This window comes from Excalfactoria chinensis, chromosome 4, assembly GCF_039878825.1.
Source record: "Excalfactoria chinensis isolate bCotChi1 chromosome 4, bCotChi1.hap2, whole genome shotgun sequence".
Taxonomy (NCBI): domain Eukaryota; kingdom Metazoa; phylum Chordata; class Aves; order Galliformes; family Phasianidae; genus Excalfactoria; species Excalfactoria chinensis.
In genome coordinates this window covers 84,165,360-84,180,944 of record NC_092828.1, presented here as the reverse complement: position 1 = coordinate 84,180,944, position 15,585 = coordinate 84,165,360, and the positions used below count along the sequence as shown (strand labels likewise).

Below are 15,585 nucleotides of genomic sequence, written 5' to 3'. Positions count from 1 at the left end.
CTAACTCTGGAAGCTGCTGTGTGCCAGCTTAAGGAGCACAGATCTCAGTGATTTCCTTTAGATACAGGGCTCCTGTTGTGCCCCCCCCCTGCTTTCATTCCACTCCTCCTGAGTGGGACTAATGGTCCCCTCCCCGTGCAGCTTTAACATCTTAGCATACTGGATAATTGAGTTTTCTGTTCTTAATTATTTTAGGCCTGCAAGTTGCTCTCTTGATAGTTAAGAGCAGGAGCAGAACCCTAAAATTTAGTAACCTCCTCAGGCAGTGCTTTTATAGTCAGATCATTAATTTATTATTATTATTCTTATTCCAAGGGTTAATTTTAACAACATCCTGAACAGAAAGTCTTTGGGATGACTGTAGGGCTTGTGCACGTGACTGTAACAAATGTGTACAGTACCCATGAATTAATTCCATATTGTTGATGGTGATGGGCTTCATGTATTTTCCTTCCAGTGGGAGGAAGATCTCGCATGGCATCAACTCTCTCTTCTCTCCATAACCTCTCATTTTAAAAGAAGAGATGCTATGGAGTGGTTATGTTGGTGTGGAGCTCATCTGGCCATCCATAAGGATTCAGGAAGAACCCATTTCACAGGCCTGGTGAAAGATGGAGGAGAACAATTAAGCAGAAATAAACACCTCCCTGTTGGACCCACGCTGTTCCAACTGTGATCACCCATCAAAGGGGGTTGGCTTATAATTTGTCTCTCTTTCATTGGGTTCTGAGCAGCCACGTCTCTTTCTCCCCAATGCTGGGCATTAAAAACAGGTGACAGGTGCTTGATTGCTAGTGTCAATTAAAAGCAGAAGGCAGCAATATTCCTATGGGCACGTTATGGATCAGCCCCAATGCTCCCAGCACAGAGTGTGGCATTCACCAGGGACCTGGCGTTCACCAGGGGCTGGTTCTTATTTTGGCAGTACTGGGGGGGGGAATGTTAACCTGGGGATATGACAGGGAAGCACACGGCTTGGCTCTACTTGGTGGCAGGGCTGGAGCCGTCTGGGGGCACTGAAAATCCACTTGGACTCCTTCAGCATCCCTAAGGCACTCACAGTCTCCCACAGATCATCGCTGGGCTTTTTTTTTCCCTTCTTTTTATTTTTGACATTTAATCCACTGAAATGATTTCCGCTGCTGCTGTGCTAACCACCTATCTGCGGGAATAATTGTACATCAAAGTCAAATGTAATGCTTTAAATTCACTCCGCTACAAACCTCCCGTGTTGGAAGGAGGAGGAAGAGTCAGGGTGCTCCTAAAATTGGTTCTGTCAGCCAGGAATGCTTCCAGAAGCAGCAGAGCATTTACGCTGCTGCTCCCCAAGATGGCATAAATGGCACAGGTCTGGTGAGGGGCACGGGGGATAAAACCTGTTGGAGTAATGTGTGGGGTCTTTTTCTTTCCGAAAATGAAATTGTAATGATCTATAGCAAATGGAAGAGGTCATTTGCAAGGGCTGACAGTGGTATTAGGAGGTGTAATGGCTTGAAACTTCAAGAAAAAGGGGTGTATGTAGGTTGGGAGATAAAAGCAATCTTAATGGCAAGGGCCATTAAGCAGCGGAATGGGCTCCGCTATGGTATGGCACAGCCGTCACGGAGGTGTTTGGGTTGGAGGCAGAAGTGGAGGGGTGTGTTGCGAGGCAGGGGCAAGACTTGGTGGCCTGTGGACACTGTGCCATGGGGTGTATGCAGCCCACATCCCAGCAGGCTGTCCCTCATGGCTGATAGGACCCATCCTGCCTGCCTTGCTGTGGTCACCGAGACGCTTCTGCTCACTGGTGTCAGTTGCCTGTCTCTGTAAAAACGTTTTAAGCTGTCAGAGTTAATTCCCAGGTTCTCTCCTCCTCCCCCACGACTGCCCTGCTGCTGCACGTCTGTCTTTTTTACTTACTTCACAAAAATAAAAATCCATTTAAGGGGCGAAATTGGCTTAATTGCCAACAAGAAGGATGGGAGGTGAGCGGTGACCTTGGTGCTTCCTATCCCCGGCTCTCGCTCGCACAGATCTCTTAATTGCCAACTCTCTGATTTCCTATATTGGTATTTCCATTAATCATAGAAAGCTTTTTCTTTTAATTTGAAGCGTGTCCTAATATAATAAATGTAGGAGGAAATAAGCCTTGTATTAACAAGAAATTCATGGCTGTATCATAGTGTTAAAGGGACCACTCGAAGTCTTTTTGTGGTGTAAATGGACTCAAATACCTCTTTAACTCACTGTTCTATAACTGCTTCTTTCATTAAGGCAGTGCCTTGCTGCAAAGTGATTTGATGGGCTCGTATTTGGCCAATGTGGGAAATACCTGTCACCCCCCAACCGCTGAGGTCCGCTCTTTGGTTACCAGCAGGGCTGGCTCTCTTCTATAGCTCTACCATGAAATCTGTGCTGTATGCAGAAGGGGAACCCGAGGCTGTGGTTGGGATGGTGTTGTGCTGCTTCCCAGTGTGAGTCCAGAAGCCCCTTCACCACACATTGCTTTGCTGCAATATTGGCATTGGTATAAGCTCCTCTCCACGTTGCAGACAAAGGGCTTTGTGTCTTCCTTCCCAAAAGGCTGTGTTATGAGGAAGGACGGGGTGCTGCTGCCAGCCCTGACAGCTGCTGCTTCTCTTGACACTGTGCATGATTCTTTTTCAGCAGGTACACGATTGAACTGACATTAATATTAATCCTCTTCTTCTGAAGTACACCGGAAAAGTGACTTTTGACACTTTCCAGTAATTAGTCAGTGAGAATGTGGTAAAAGACTTAAGGAAGGAGAGAGAAGCCTGGAAGGACGCATCATCCTCCCGGAGCAAAGATGAAAATTACCCAACTTGCTCAGCTCCTTTTATAAGGCAAAAAATCTGTAGCAAAGGGGAGGACAGTGAGAGCTGAGGGGCTCTGGGGGCACTCAGCCCTACCTGGGCTGTCTGTCACATAGGACAGACACCTAATGCTGTTTTGGGGCAGTGCTCAGCCTTGTGGGGAGCTCTGGCATGCTTGGGGTGCTGCGATTGGGGTGGCAGTGGCTGAGATGTGAAAGCATCCTGCTGCCATTTGGCCCCTTGTAGCTGTGTCTCGGTGGTGTTTGCATGGAGGTGTTGCTTACTGATGGAGTTTATAACAGTTGCATTGAATTGGTTTTGCATGCTGAGGGCTTTTATTTTTCTCTGGTATGAGCTTGTTATCCCATTTGTGTCTGCTACTGAAAATTGATTGAGAACGGGACTTCTTATTACTGCTGCTTCCAGCTCATCAGCTCTACCTTCTCCTGTTGTCTGAACAACAAATGATTCTCTTTCCTCTGGATTGTATTGATGATGTTTTCTAAAACATAAACAGATGTTGCCTCCCACCTCCAGGCTTTTTAGAATGCTAAACCATACAAGGTGCATCACCTCCCAGTGCTTCGAGTGCAGCCTGGGGTGCTGGAGCAAGCCATGTTCCCTCTGCTGCTGTGTCCTGGTTTTGTTTAGTGCTGATGTCCCCATGGTATGTGGTTGCACATCAGCCTTTGGGAGTGCTCGGTGTGCCTTAGGGGCAGTCCCTGCACAGTGGGACAAGTGTGAGTGAAGCGCTGAGCCATGGCTTTGCCTTTTGCACTGGAGGGAGGGGTTGGATGGGGGAAATGGCTGAGAGTGCTTAGGAGGTGTGTGCGCCTTAGAAGTTTGCATTAAAAACTAACAATAACATTCTTTTGGCTTCCTATTGTTACTGCTGTTGCTGCGGATGCAAAAGGATGGCTATCACAGAGAAGTAGCAGTTGTTTTAAGCTAGTTGTATAAGTCTATGAAAACGATGGGCGTTGTGTGTTGTACTATTTGTTGTAAACCCACAGCTCCAAGCCCTGGCTCCTTCCCCCACCTACCCCTCCATCTCTGCCTCTCCCCGAGGCTCTTGCAGCACACAGGAGGCAGCAGGGCGCTGCTCTGGGTCACTCTGCACCATGCTCCTAGGGAATGCAGTATGTGGGAGCTGCAGCAAGCATTGTGTTGGCATGTGAGCACAGCAAGCTCTCAAGTCTATTGCTCTGCAGTCCTTATCGCCCTTCTCCTTTGGCCAAGCAGCTTGCTCAGGACGAATTCTAGAAACACCATCAAACAATTACTGCAGCAATTAAAATGCATGCAGTTGATTTCCCCTCTGCTTGCATCAATTCCAGCTCCTAACGGGAGTTCCCTGCCCTTGTCTGTCTGCAGGGTCAGACCTGCAGGTATGTACCCCCAAGGGCTCCACGTGCTGCTCGAGGAGGATGGAGGAGAAGTACCAGGCAGTGGCCCGGCAGAACATGGAGCAGCTCCTGCAGTCCGCCAGCATGGAGCTGAAGTTCCTTGTCATCCAGAACGCTGCCGTCTTCCAAGGTGAGCTCTGGGGTGGTCTGGGTGTGCAGTGAGGTGATGTGTTGTCTTTGAAGCGGAGCTAACCTCTGATGGGTATGTTCTATTCTAGATGTGTTCTAGTTTGCAATACTGAGATCTGTAGTAATTATTTAAGGGCCTTTATGCAAGCAAAACTTACTCCATTTGTTGTTAATGTGCATTGAAATGTTTGCTTGTTTGTTGAGTGCTCTCCTATGGGGGTTTCGTCCTTCAGCGTTAATAGCATTTTTGCTTGTATTTCAACCAAAAAAAGTCATGAGCAATGAAGCATTTCCTTCTTCACAATATTTTTGTATAGTAATCAGACTTCTTTTGTTCATGCCTCACAAGCAGCAAGATCCAAAGCTTTCTGAAGTCTGTGGGGTCATGGCAAAGCAAGGGGGGTGACACCCTCTGTTATATGGGTCGCGCTGCTGCTTCTTGAGAAGGCTGACTCTTGCTCTGAGGTTTATTATTATTTTTACAGTGGTTTCCATCCTGGCCATGATAGCCCCTTTCCTGCACAGGGACTGTTCTGAAAAGCCTTGTTGGGTTGCACTGCTGCTCTTCTTGGTGGTGGTGGGGAAAGAGCATTTAATTGCAGAATTCCTTCTAAAAGAAGGGTCAAAACTAATGATGGTATATTTTACAATCCCATTGTAGAAGAGGAGTTTCTAACTGGAGCCCATGTGCTTTTTTCAGCTACATCATATCAAGTGTTTTGAACTTGGAGGGGGATGATTCATTAGGCGTAAAATTGTTGGCTTCTGTTAGCTTCAAATTTAAAGGCACGAAATTTGTTGAATGCTTCTTTTAAAAGAAAAGCGGGTGTTTTGCTGCTTGTTTGTGTTCTGACAGCTGTGCCACAGCTTTAGGAATGGTCTGACCTCAAGAGGTGGCAGTTGGATGCTAAGCCTTTTGGCACCGCTCATGGTACGGGAAAGGTCTCTGCTGTGGGCTGCAGGATCTGAGGCTGTGAGATCAGTGGGGCTCCGAGCAGTGCCAGCTCTTAGCAGGGAGAGCTCTCTCAGCTCCTCTGCACGGATCCTCCTGCTCTGGGGATGAGTAATTGCACCGCTGTCTGGAGCGGGGTGATGTGTTGGTATGGAAACGTATCCCAACCGCTCCTATTAAACACAAACATAAAACCTGTCAGAGTTCATTTAAATATTTTTAGCCTGGCATCCAAGGGGACCGCTGGTCTGACAAGCAAAATCTCACCCAGATGTTATTATTTTGCACTAAATTTGATTTCTTCTTGCTGAAGCCAGAGCTGCATCTCCGCTGATAAAGATCAAGGGAAATTGCCTGGCGTTTACTGAAGACCTCATCCAGGCCTATCTGTTACAGCGCTCGCTTAGCAAAGATTATTAGATTATTAGTTTTAGACCCTTGGGCTTTCTCTTTATTGCAGTTGAGAAGGAAAGATCCCAACAAAGAACCTCTTCCTTCACAAAATGTAAATGGTACAATTAGCGCCTGGCTTCATTTTACAGGCGCTTCTTTGAGTTATGAAGATGATTTAAGTCATGATTTAAGTCATGATTTAATCCTTTGGAAACTTGCTGAGTTTGACAGTGTTACAATTGATTGTATCTGCCTCCACTTCCATGGTGAAAAGTACTTTCTTAAAGAAGGAGCGTGGCACTGTGGAGCGCAGAAGAACCTCACAGGGAAAAGGACATCTGTGCCCACTGTGGTGTATGGGACTGCTGGTGATGTCCCCATCCACCAAGTGTGACAGCTCCCTTGGGAACCCAGTGGGAGCTCGCAGGGGGTATAGAGATTGCAGGGGCTTTTGAGATGCTTGTCTCAGAGCAGTTCCTAGGAAGTCTGCACAAGTCAATGTGGCCAAACCTGCTGGCATCTCTATGGTCGTCTCTTAATCATGGATTCTCTTTGTCCTGACAGAGCAGTGGCGCGAGGAGGACTTCAGCTCCTCTCCCCTCTTGTGTTGCAGAAGGAGAAAGGCAGAGCTGTAATTCTTGGTCCTACCAGACAGCTCTGCAGGCTGTAAATCCTCCGTTAGGCATAAATGCAGCCATTCTGGTTATTTATAGTTATTTACGCTATCCATTCATATCTGTCGGGAACGAAGGCGGTTTTGACGTTGCAAGCTTCTATCAGGTTATCTTTAATCAGTTTAGAGGCACCTAAGCCACAAATATATCAAATAGCCAATCCTAATGTCGGAGTCCTCGAACGCATGACTGAATTATTTATTTTGTTATGATGAAAATGTCTGGGCTTTATTGAGTTTTCTTTGAAGAACTTGATTCTGCTTGAAGTCTGGAAGATAAAAGATCAGCGATTGTCTCTCCAAGTTTCTTATTCCAAATCCTTCAAGGCTTTTCATTTTTCACGAGCTGCTGTTACTACTTTAGAGTCAAGGTGAGGGAACGGAGGTTTCTTTTCTTCTCTTCAACAGGTATAAGTATATAAGAAAACCTTTTTATCTTTACTAATTGTGCCTTGTGTGTGTAAATCCAGAATGTGTGCAGCACTGATTAGGCGAGAAGAGACTGGCTGCGTGGTGGGAGGTATTGCATGGTGATTGTGAAGAAGTGTCCTCTGCTATGAGTGCTGCTGAGCAGGGTGTTGTCTCATATGGAATAGAACAGCAGAATTGTTAAGATTGGAACAGAATGACAAGATCAACAGCCCTACTCCATCCCCACCATTGCCCATCCCCAGGTCCCCCAGTGCCACTGCAGCACCACTCTTTCTGAGAAGAAATTTTTCCTTATACTCAACCTGAACCTACCCTGAGTAGTTTAATGTGTGTTTTAAACCTATGAAATCTAACAGTTTTTAAGGTGTTGGCTGTAGGAAGGGCCTTGAATGGGCTTTTAACATCATGCTAAATGGGGAGGGGATGATACGGAGCTAGGGAACAAGCCTCTATCTATCAACTTCTGAGTGTATATGCAACAGAGGAGTGCTGGGGGCTGGGAAGTCCTGGAGCTGAACCAGCCCTGTACAGGGAGGGTTTGCACTGGGGACAGAGTGGTCCAAGTGTGCCATAGATGTGGTGTATGCATGGGATCTGATGTCCTTCTGAGAAAAAGCATGTAGACGTGATATGTAGGGATGTGGATTAGTGGGCAATATTAGTGGTAGGTTGGACTAGGTGATCTTAGAAGTCTTTTCCCACCTTACTGATTGTGTGAAGTAGGTTTGGGCCACCGGCCAGGCCTTGTGCACTGCTTCTCTAGTGCAGGAGAAAAGGGATTATGGTAAATGGAATCAATGTAAAAAAGATTCTCAGTAGTAGACCCATGTGACATGCGTGGGGGGTCAGCTCTGTGGCTTGAGGTGTGCTGTGTAATGTTGACCCTTGCTTGTGGGCCTCTAGAATGTTCCTCTGTTCTAGAGGGGACTCAGAATGGATTCATTTTTGGGAGAGAATATTAAAATTAGAATTGGACTTTACAAGCAAATAAGTATCACAAACAGATCTCTGCACCATCTGAGAATTCCTCTTCTACTTAGTTCTTTGCTCATTGATACCCTGATGCATCCCTCTTTGCATCTCTGCGGTGATGTTTCTTCTCTTTGGAAACTATTTGCTTTACCCTGCTTTTTAAATATATGTATATCTTTATTGTCATTAATGCGTATTTAAAATAGCAATTGTCTGGCTGGGTTGTCATAGGCCAGTTTTCTGCCTTTGGCAATAGTTCCTTTGATTCTTGCCAGATGCTTTGGAAGCCCAAAGTTTGTAGTGGCAAATGATGATGATATGTTTCCCAGGCTGATACCAGCGCTATAAACTACTGATTACAGGTAGGTGGAAAGAGCTGTCTGCATAATGGGAGATCTCCAGTTGTCGGTATTGGTCTATGGAGGTAATGTTTCCTTTCAAATAACCAGAACTTACTGTTCATAAATCACAGTTAATCTGTTTACTGCAGTACCGCGTGAGGCTGGGAGTCTGAAGTGTGCCATAATGCTTAGCTTTAGGAGCACAGCGGTAATAGGAACAGCCATTTCAAACGATTTGAAATTGGGGGATCAGCAAAACGCAGAACTTTGTGGAAGCTCTGGGCATTAAAAATGACTGCTGAGGATTGATGAGTTTCTTTAACAAATTGTAAAATCCATCATGCAGGAGTTAGGGCATGAAACTGCCCTCCTGAGCCGCATAAACCACGGGTTTGGAAGTACTGCGTGACAGTGCACGCTGCTGGGAAGAGAGGTTTGGAAAGCTGCTTGGTGTTGCTTTTGTTTCTCCCTCTGGCTGCCTGGATTTCAAATGCCAGCACAGCACTGGTGCATGGCTTGCAAAGCTCAGGGTGTGCTGGGTAAGTCCTGCTCCCACCAGGAGCTGGTGGTGCTGGGAGGGTGCAGCCCAGGGGGGAGCTGGGTGGTGATGTGTGGTGTGGCATTCCCCGTGTCCTGTCTCTCTTTAGTTCCCCTGCAATTAAATACTGCTGATGCCCTTTCCCTCTGTGGTGAAATGAGGCCTGGAGGTTAATGGGGGCTTTGCACAGTTGCCTACATGCAGCTTTAGCAGATTTTAAACACTGTGCTGGATGTCTGGGCTGGGGTGGACACCAGTTCAGGGAGTGTGGAGGAATTCCTGTTATCTGTGAGCCTTTCTTCTTCTATGGGATGCCGTCCCCTGCCAGCTTTATGTCCTGTGATGCTCTGCTTCCAGAAGAGATGTAGCCCTTTTGCAGAGCATGAAATGTACAGAGTTTGGGGTGTCTACATCTGCAGGTCTGTCTGCTCCTAATTACGCTCAGAGCTGGGAGTCTCCATCTCCAGGTAGTTCAAGTGTTAGCATTCTCTAAGGGCCTCCTAATGATATGAAGTAGTCAAATTACATCTTCCCCTTTGTCATTCCACTCAGAAATGGGCACACCAGTATCTTCCATCTCTTGGCCTGTAAGGATAAATAGAGGCATTCTTGTTGCACAGAGTACTCAGAATGCAAACGAACCGGTTTGCAAATGCTGGGGAGGGAAGGGAGGAAGAAGCCTGCACCCCACAATGAAGGCAGAGACCCATCTCTAAAGAAAACCTTTTGCTAGATTGCCACCTGTTTTACTTCTAAAGGAGTGTAAGACACAATGATAAGGCAGCCAGTGGTGTGTTTCACCTGGTGGCGATGAAATCGTGCAGTGCCAATTAAACTATCAATATGCTGTGGCTCCACGTTCTCTGCAGTGATGTTGGTCACCTCAGGTGCATTACTCAAGTTGAGTTCACCACTGATGTGAAATCAATTTTAGTGATTTATAAGCTTTTGTTAATCTGTGTTTTCCTTCTTTTCCTTTTCCTTTTCCTTTTCCTTTTCCTTTTCCTTTTCCTTTTCCTTTTCCTTTTCCTTTTCCTTTTCCTTTTCCTTTTCCTTTTCCTTTTCCTTTTCCTTTTCCTTTTCCTTTTCCTTTTCCTTTTCCTTTTCCTTTTCCTTTTCCTTTTCCTTTTCCCCTTTGAAGACAACACGTTGCTCAGATACTGAGGGCAGATGAGAGCTTTCTACATGAGTGGTCCACAGAAGTCTGTAAGTTCTGAGCTCACTTAAGGTGCTGAGAATCCAGTTCTGAAGGTTTGAGCTTTATCCTTCAGCAGATCTGAAATGACAGGAATGTGAGTCTGATCTTTTACTACTCAGTAGCTTGGCATTGACTCGATTCCTTTGGCACAGAAGAGGCACGCCTCTCTGTACTCCTCCCAGTATCAAAGGGCAGCAAGGAAGTGTGTATGTCACTCTACTACTTGGAAACAAAGCAGACACCTCTCATACTAGCAGCAGGGAGACACCTGAGGGCTTGCACTGAGTTCAGACTAATGTGTCTGTGGTTGATGCTACCTGGGGAACCCATAACCCTGGGATGCTGTAGCTGATGCTGGTCTGAAGGGTCTTGGGAACTGTAGTCTCCTACAGCAAGGGTGAGTGCTTATGTAGAGCTTGAGGTATGAGCCTGAGCAGTGTGATTGTCTGACACGTGGCCAACCAAGCTGTGTTGAAAACATCTCTTCCTCTTAGAATAAAACCTCAGCTGCAGCTGTTGGAGGACGTGTGCTGAGTTGTGTGTGGGCAATTCTGTGCACAACAGGGCAGAGGCCGTGTCCCTTCTCCCTCTAACAGTGCTGAGTTTTGGCACTGATGGAAGAATCTCCAGCCCCCTTTTGCACAGATCTGCCATGCTGAGAATCTTTTCAGCTCTATTTCATGCTATAGACCAGATGGATGGCCAGTATGGTGAAATTAGTTCTTCCTCCCTTCCCTTTCTTGTCTTTACTCTCCTCCTAGATGTAGCACCTGGAAGTTGTGTTGGTGCTGCACAGGACGAGTGACAACTGGCACATGGAAGTAAGCGTATTGCTGTGAAGTGATGCATTTATACATCAGTGCATTTTCTCTGCCTGGTGACATGTAGGGAGTACTGCATATTTAATACTTAGAAGAGCAATTGGCCAAGAAATGATCTGAGTTTGCACTTGGAAAAACAAATCATGTAAGCCTGTTGGTTAGAAAGTGAGGTTTGAAAAACCCAACCCTCTGAGACAAGGCAAAACAGACAGCAGTGTAGATCAGTGGTAAAAGAATTCTGTTGCTGATCAGCTCTTCCCAAATTTGTCATCCTCACGTCAGAAAAATCTATGACAGAGTGTCATAAAGAAGCCATTTTTAAAGTGGCAGAGATCAGTAAGGCTGCATCTGGGATTACGGTTCACGGCTTTGGAAATCACTTGTTGAAGGAAATCGATGAGTAACAGGTTGTAGTGATGCAGCGTATTTGTACTGGTCAGATTCTTGTTATGACTGCAGTGAAAAACGATGTTATTTTTTTTAGGGAAAGGAAATTAAAAAGGTCTAGTAATCCACGTGAGGAGATGAGCTTTCACATTCTTTCCTCTTTCTTTAGTGTAAGCCTATCAGATCAACGCGTTCTCTTGAATCTACCTCGTAAAGAAATGAAATCAAATTGCGACTGAATTTCCAAGGAATTATATCAAAAAGGCGTGCGTATTTTACTGCCTTTTAATTATAAAATTATTTCAGTCTGCTTCAGCCTCTCGTGCGAGTGGAGACGGTCTAGCAACTGTTCTTAAATATTGGCTCATAAATTCCACATACTTCTTTAAATGGAAGAAAATAGCATCCCACGGCAGGGTAACAATTAGCACTTGTGCCATTAAAAATCTTTACTGGCTAATTTTGATGCTCAGCTTCTGTCTGGGTGAGGGTTTCAGGAGTGTTATTTATGCCACTGCTTGTCAGGGGAGTGCTTGGTCCCTGATGTCCAACTGCACAGCTGGGATCGACCTCCTTGTGAAACCTTTGGGAGTTACGGGGTACTTAGTGAGCATTAGATGGGGGTCTTTGAGATGGCCTGAGATCTTTTGCTCATGGTGTGAGGCACTGCATCCCTCTGCTCTGCGGAAGAGGGCTGGGATAATACAGCTTGCCTTGTCCTTAGGCTGTTGGTTTAGATAATGGCCTGGAGATGATATGAATAGCCCTGTATGTTGTGTTCTGCTGCCTGCAGAAAAAAAAGATTCATTTTCTATGGGATGTGGTTCAGAATCTACTTTTTGGACTACAGACAGTATAAGATTATTTTGACTAGGTTGCGTAGGCATTTACCTCGAAGATGTAAAGCATGCCGAATTACTAGCATTAAATGAAAGCAAACACTTCACATCAAATGAGAATGCAGTCTTTGAACTGGCAAGAGGTTGGAAACCATCTATTCCTCTGCCTTGTGATGCTTAGCTGTGACATAAGCATGAAAAATAATTAGACTCACCAGTAAGTAAATATTCAGAAATGAACCACATCTTGTAGTTGCAGAGCCAATGGAAGGTCACCTCTTCAGATCCCAGCGGTCCCCTTGGCTTTGGCTCAGTCAACAGCAAGACCACAAACCTGCACTCAGTGAGATGTTTCTGAATGTTATTGAGGATGAAAAGCCTATGAAGTCTGTGAGCAACTCAGGCAATTTCTGCCACGTCCGTTTGGTTTCTTCCGTCCCTGGAATTAGAATACAGCCTTTAATTGTAAGACTATGTTCGCTTTCCCACAAGCTTTCTTCCTTGTGTAAGGGCATGGAACAAACACTGCCCCTTAATGAGCCACCTTCTTTCTTCTCATTGCTTTAGGTCTTTTTCTTAAAATACTGTGAATGTTTCCCTTTTATTTTTGTGGTGTCAGTGCTGTACACCAGGAAACAAAGTGTGTCTTTGTTTCACAGATGGAAAACTTGAAATTCTCAAAAAAGAGCACATTTTTGACCTTTTTTGACTGCACTCACCACAGCGTAGCATTGGGTATTCAAGATGTAGTCTTGACTTGGGGTGCAGCTTCCTTCTCTACTGCTGGCTCTGTGCAGTTCACACCTTACAACTCCTGGAGCTGTCAAGGCTCTGGAGAAGATGTGTCCAGTTTCCAAGCACTTGAACTATGCTTCTTTGTAAGTTAGCAAAAATGAGTAGCAATGCATCAAAATCCAGGCACTCTTTTAAAATGCAGGAGCTTGAAAGCAACAACAATAATATATTTCAACTCTGACTATTCCCCACTCCCCTCTAACGACAAGTGAGTCGGATCTGGACTCACGTCCACAGGTACAGCAAAAACCCAACCCAATCGCATCCCCAAAACTGTGACAGAAGAGTTCATGTCTGTGGGCTCTCGCAAAATGCTGTCGGAACTCAAGTTCTGTTTCTAAGCTTGGGAAATACTTCAGCTAATTAAAGAAAAGGTCACCAGGATTTTGTACTGCCTTGTTCTCAGAAGCAGCTGAACCATTTAGGCTGAAATGAAGATTTGCCCTAAGGCAGACAAGAAGCATGCAAAGTTGCAATCCAGATGGTTGGAGCTAGGAAAAAAAATAATAGGTAAGCAGGAATAGGATCTAAAGATCAGAAGTGTTAGGCAACTGTGATACATGGGGCTACCAGCACTGCCTGCAGTCAGTTCTAATGCTTTCTGCAATAGACGTGTAAATGAAGCTGTTGTACTGCTCTGTGGTGCATTCAGAGATTTGGAGGAGACTCAAAAGCTGCATTTCCAAGTGGCTTTGCAGAACGTTGGGTGGCTTTTTATCCTCTGTAAGTATAGCATTAGGAACGTGTTTCTTCCTGACAGCTAGAACTGTGTGAGCAGAACTGCTCTGTCCATTCCAACCTTTTTAGGTGTCTGTGTAGCCGTTAATTAAGACCATAACAAGTCTTGCTAATAAACAAATCTTTGATAAGCCTAATTTAGGACTGTTCATTGCTGCATCCACAATGCCAGTTCCTGTTCTGGTCCTGTAACTTGCCATGCATTTTGTTTATGAAAGAAACAGCACAAGTGAGTGTGAGCATATAAAACCATGCAAATTTTCTTGCACAGAAAGCATTTCAATACCAGTGTTTGAAGTCTGTGGAGATTAATCCAGCGAGCTAACTTAGTTAATAGTTGAGAGATATCACTCATGCAAGGACTTGAATCTAAGTGCTATGAATGTTCCAAAAATATTCTATGTTATGTAGTGTGTCTGGGAGAAATGGAACAAGAAAAGAAGGAAAATAGATCCTTCCTTGCCTTCCATCCCTCTCTCCCTCCCTGGAGCTGCAGAGTATGCTGCAGAAGCCCAGGTCAAGCCCAGCATCACTGTCTTGTCAATAAAGTGTTCAAATCTGCAGTAACACAGCTGGTTGTGGTTCAGTGGGTGATAGTGGAAGAGCCTCTGGTGGGATGGGGCAAAGCTTCACAGAAGTTGTACCAAAACTGTGCTTTTGAAATGCTCATGGTTGAAATGGGGAGATTGAGTACCAGGTTGCTGCATTAGTGCCAGGTATCAGTGCTACAACCAGCTGTTAACTATGTCAAGTGATGAAAGCAGGCAGTGACCTGAGCCCCCTGATCTGCAATGCTGTAAAACTCCAGTCGAAGTGGCAGCGATGCTTCCTGAGGCCAATGGCTGTCGTTCCTGAGCCTTTTTGCAGTGGCTGTCCTGGCAAGGCAGAGATATATCTCCTCTTTCCTGCACATAAGTGTTTTTGTAGAGGTCTGAAAGTGCACATAACTCACTGTGATATATTGGAAGGTTCCAAGAGGAGGGTTTGTGCCTGTGCTGGAGCTGAGGCTGCAGTAAAGCAGCAGCAGCAGCTAAGCTGAAGGGTAAAAGGGGACAGCAGCAAGACCCTATGTGTTATCCCTGAAGGTGACCTATGCCTTGTTATGGGCAATGTGCTGAAAGGAAGGCCCCGAGGGGTCTCTTTGTTGGACAGGTAGTGCTGATGTCCAGGACTAAAACTTCGGGCTACCCCCACTGCATGCATCAATATGTAGAGAAGGGTCTTAAGACCGGCGTCTGAGGGTCTAATCATGCTTCCCTGCTGACCTCCAGGCTGCGTGCCCTTTTTTTCCCCATAGAGCTGTTCAGCCGGTTCCCGAGGCAGGAGGACTTGGTTCCCTGCTCTCTGTGTTTTTAAATATCCCCTTTATGGCCCACTGATGCCAGCCCCCTCAATGCCTCCCCTGCTCTCTGCGCAGCACCCGGCTTCCCCCTCCCAGGGTGAGATGGCTGAAGAGGTCATGCAGCATTAATAGGGAAGCAGATCTCTGATTTTGTTCCTGCTTATGTACTCTGACATCCCTGACGTTTTGTGAAGTGTGAAACGTTCTGGAGAAAACAACTTGGCTTTTACTGAAAAATTAATTACCTTGGCACTTTCCCCCTTAGCAGTGGGCTTTTGTCAGAGGACAAAGGCACTAACGATGGGGGAACGGATGAGATAGTAAAAGGACAATGGTAACATTAAAGAGAGAAAATCTGCATTAAGATAAAAAGAGCTAATTAAGCGTTGATTATCAGGGAGCAATGTAAACTCTTCAGAAAGCATTACCTTCTGTGCACTTACTCTATAGAGCCAATTTATATACCTGAGTTTATCTGCTTCATAAATTAGTCTTTCCTGTAATTACAGCTAACGGTCTATGACTTGCCATCCTCTTCAGTAGCGTTCTTCTCCTCTTCTCCTTAATGCTCAGATGAACCCAGTACAGCAACGCATGCAGGAGTTACAAGGAGAAGGAAAGTGGATGGGCTTTGTGCATTTCTGAAAAGCTTTTGGAGCTCTCATCTAGCAAAAAGGGGAAGGGGAAGTAAAATACCACAGAGCTGCACTCCTGGTTCTTTCTGACCTTGTCAACAGTGGTTTTCTTTCTGTCCTCTCAAAGGAAGAGCTCATCAAGGAGCTTTGGTTCAGTGATAAGGAGATGATGACGTGG

The 15,585-nt window shown here is 45.5% G+C and overlaps 1 protein-coding gene across 1 annotated transcript in view; it reads left to right on the top strand.

Annotated features, from left to right (window-relative positions):
- The window catches only part of GPC3 (glypican 3), a 112,604-nt gene that overhangs the window by 2,407 nt on the left and 94,612 nt on the right, over positions 1–15,585 (top strand). Inside the window, exon 2 of the mRNA XM_072334887.1 lies at positions 4,191–4,352. Within this exon, the coding sequence (XP_072190988.1) occupies positions 4,191–4,352 (162 nt within the window). The remainder of the gene's footprint in view (positions 1–4,190; positions 4,353–15,585) is intronic.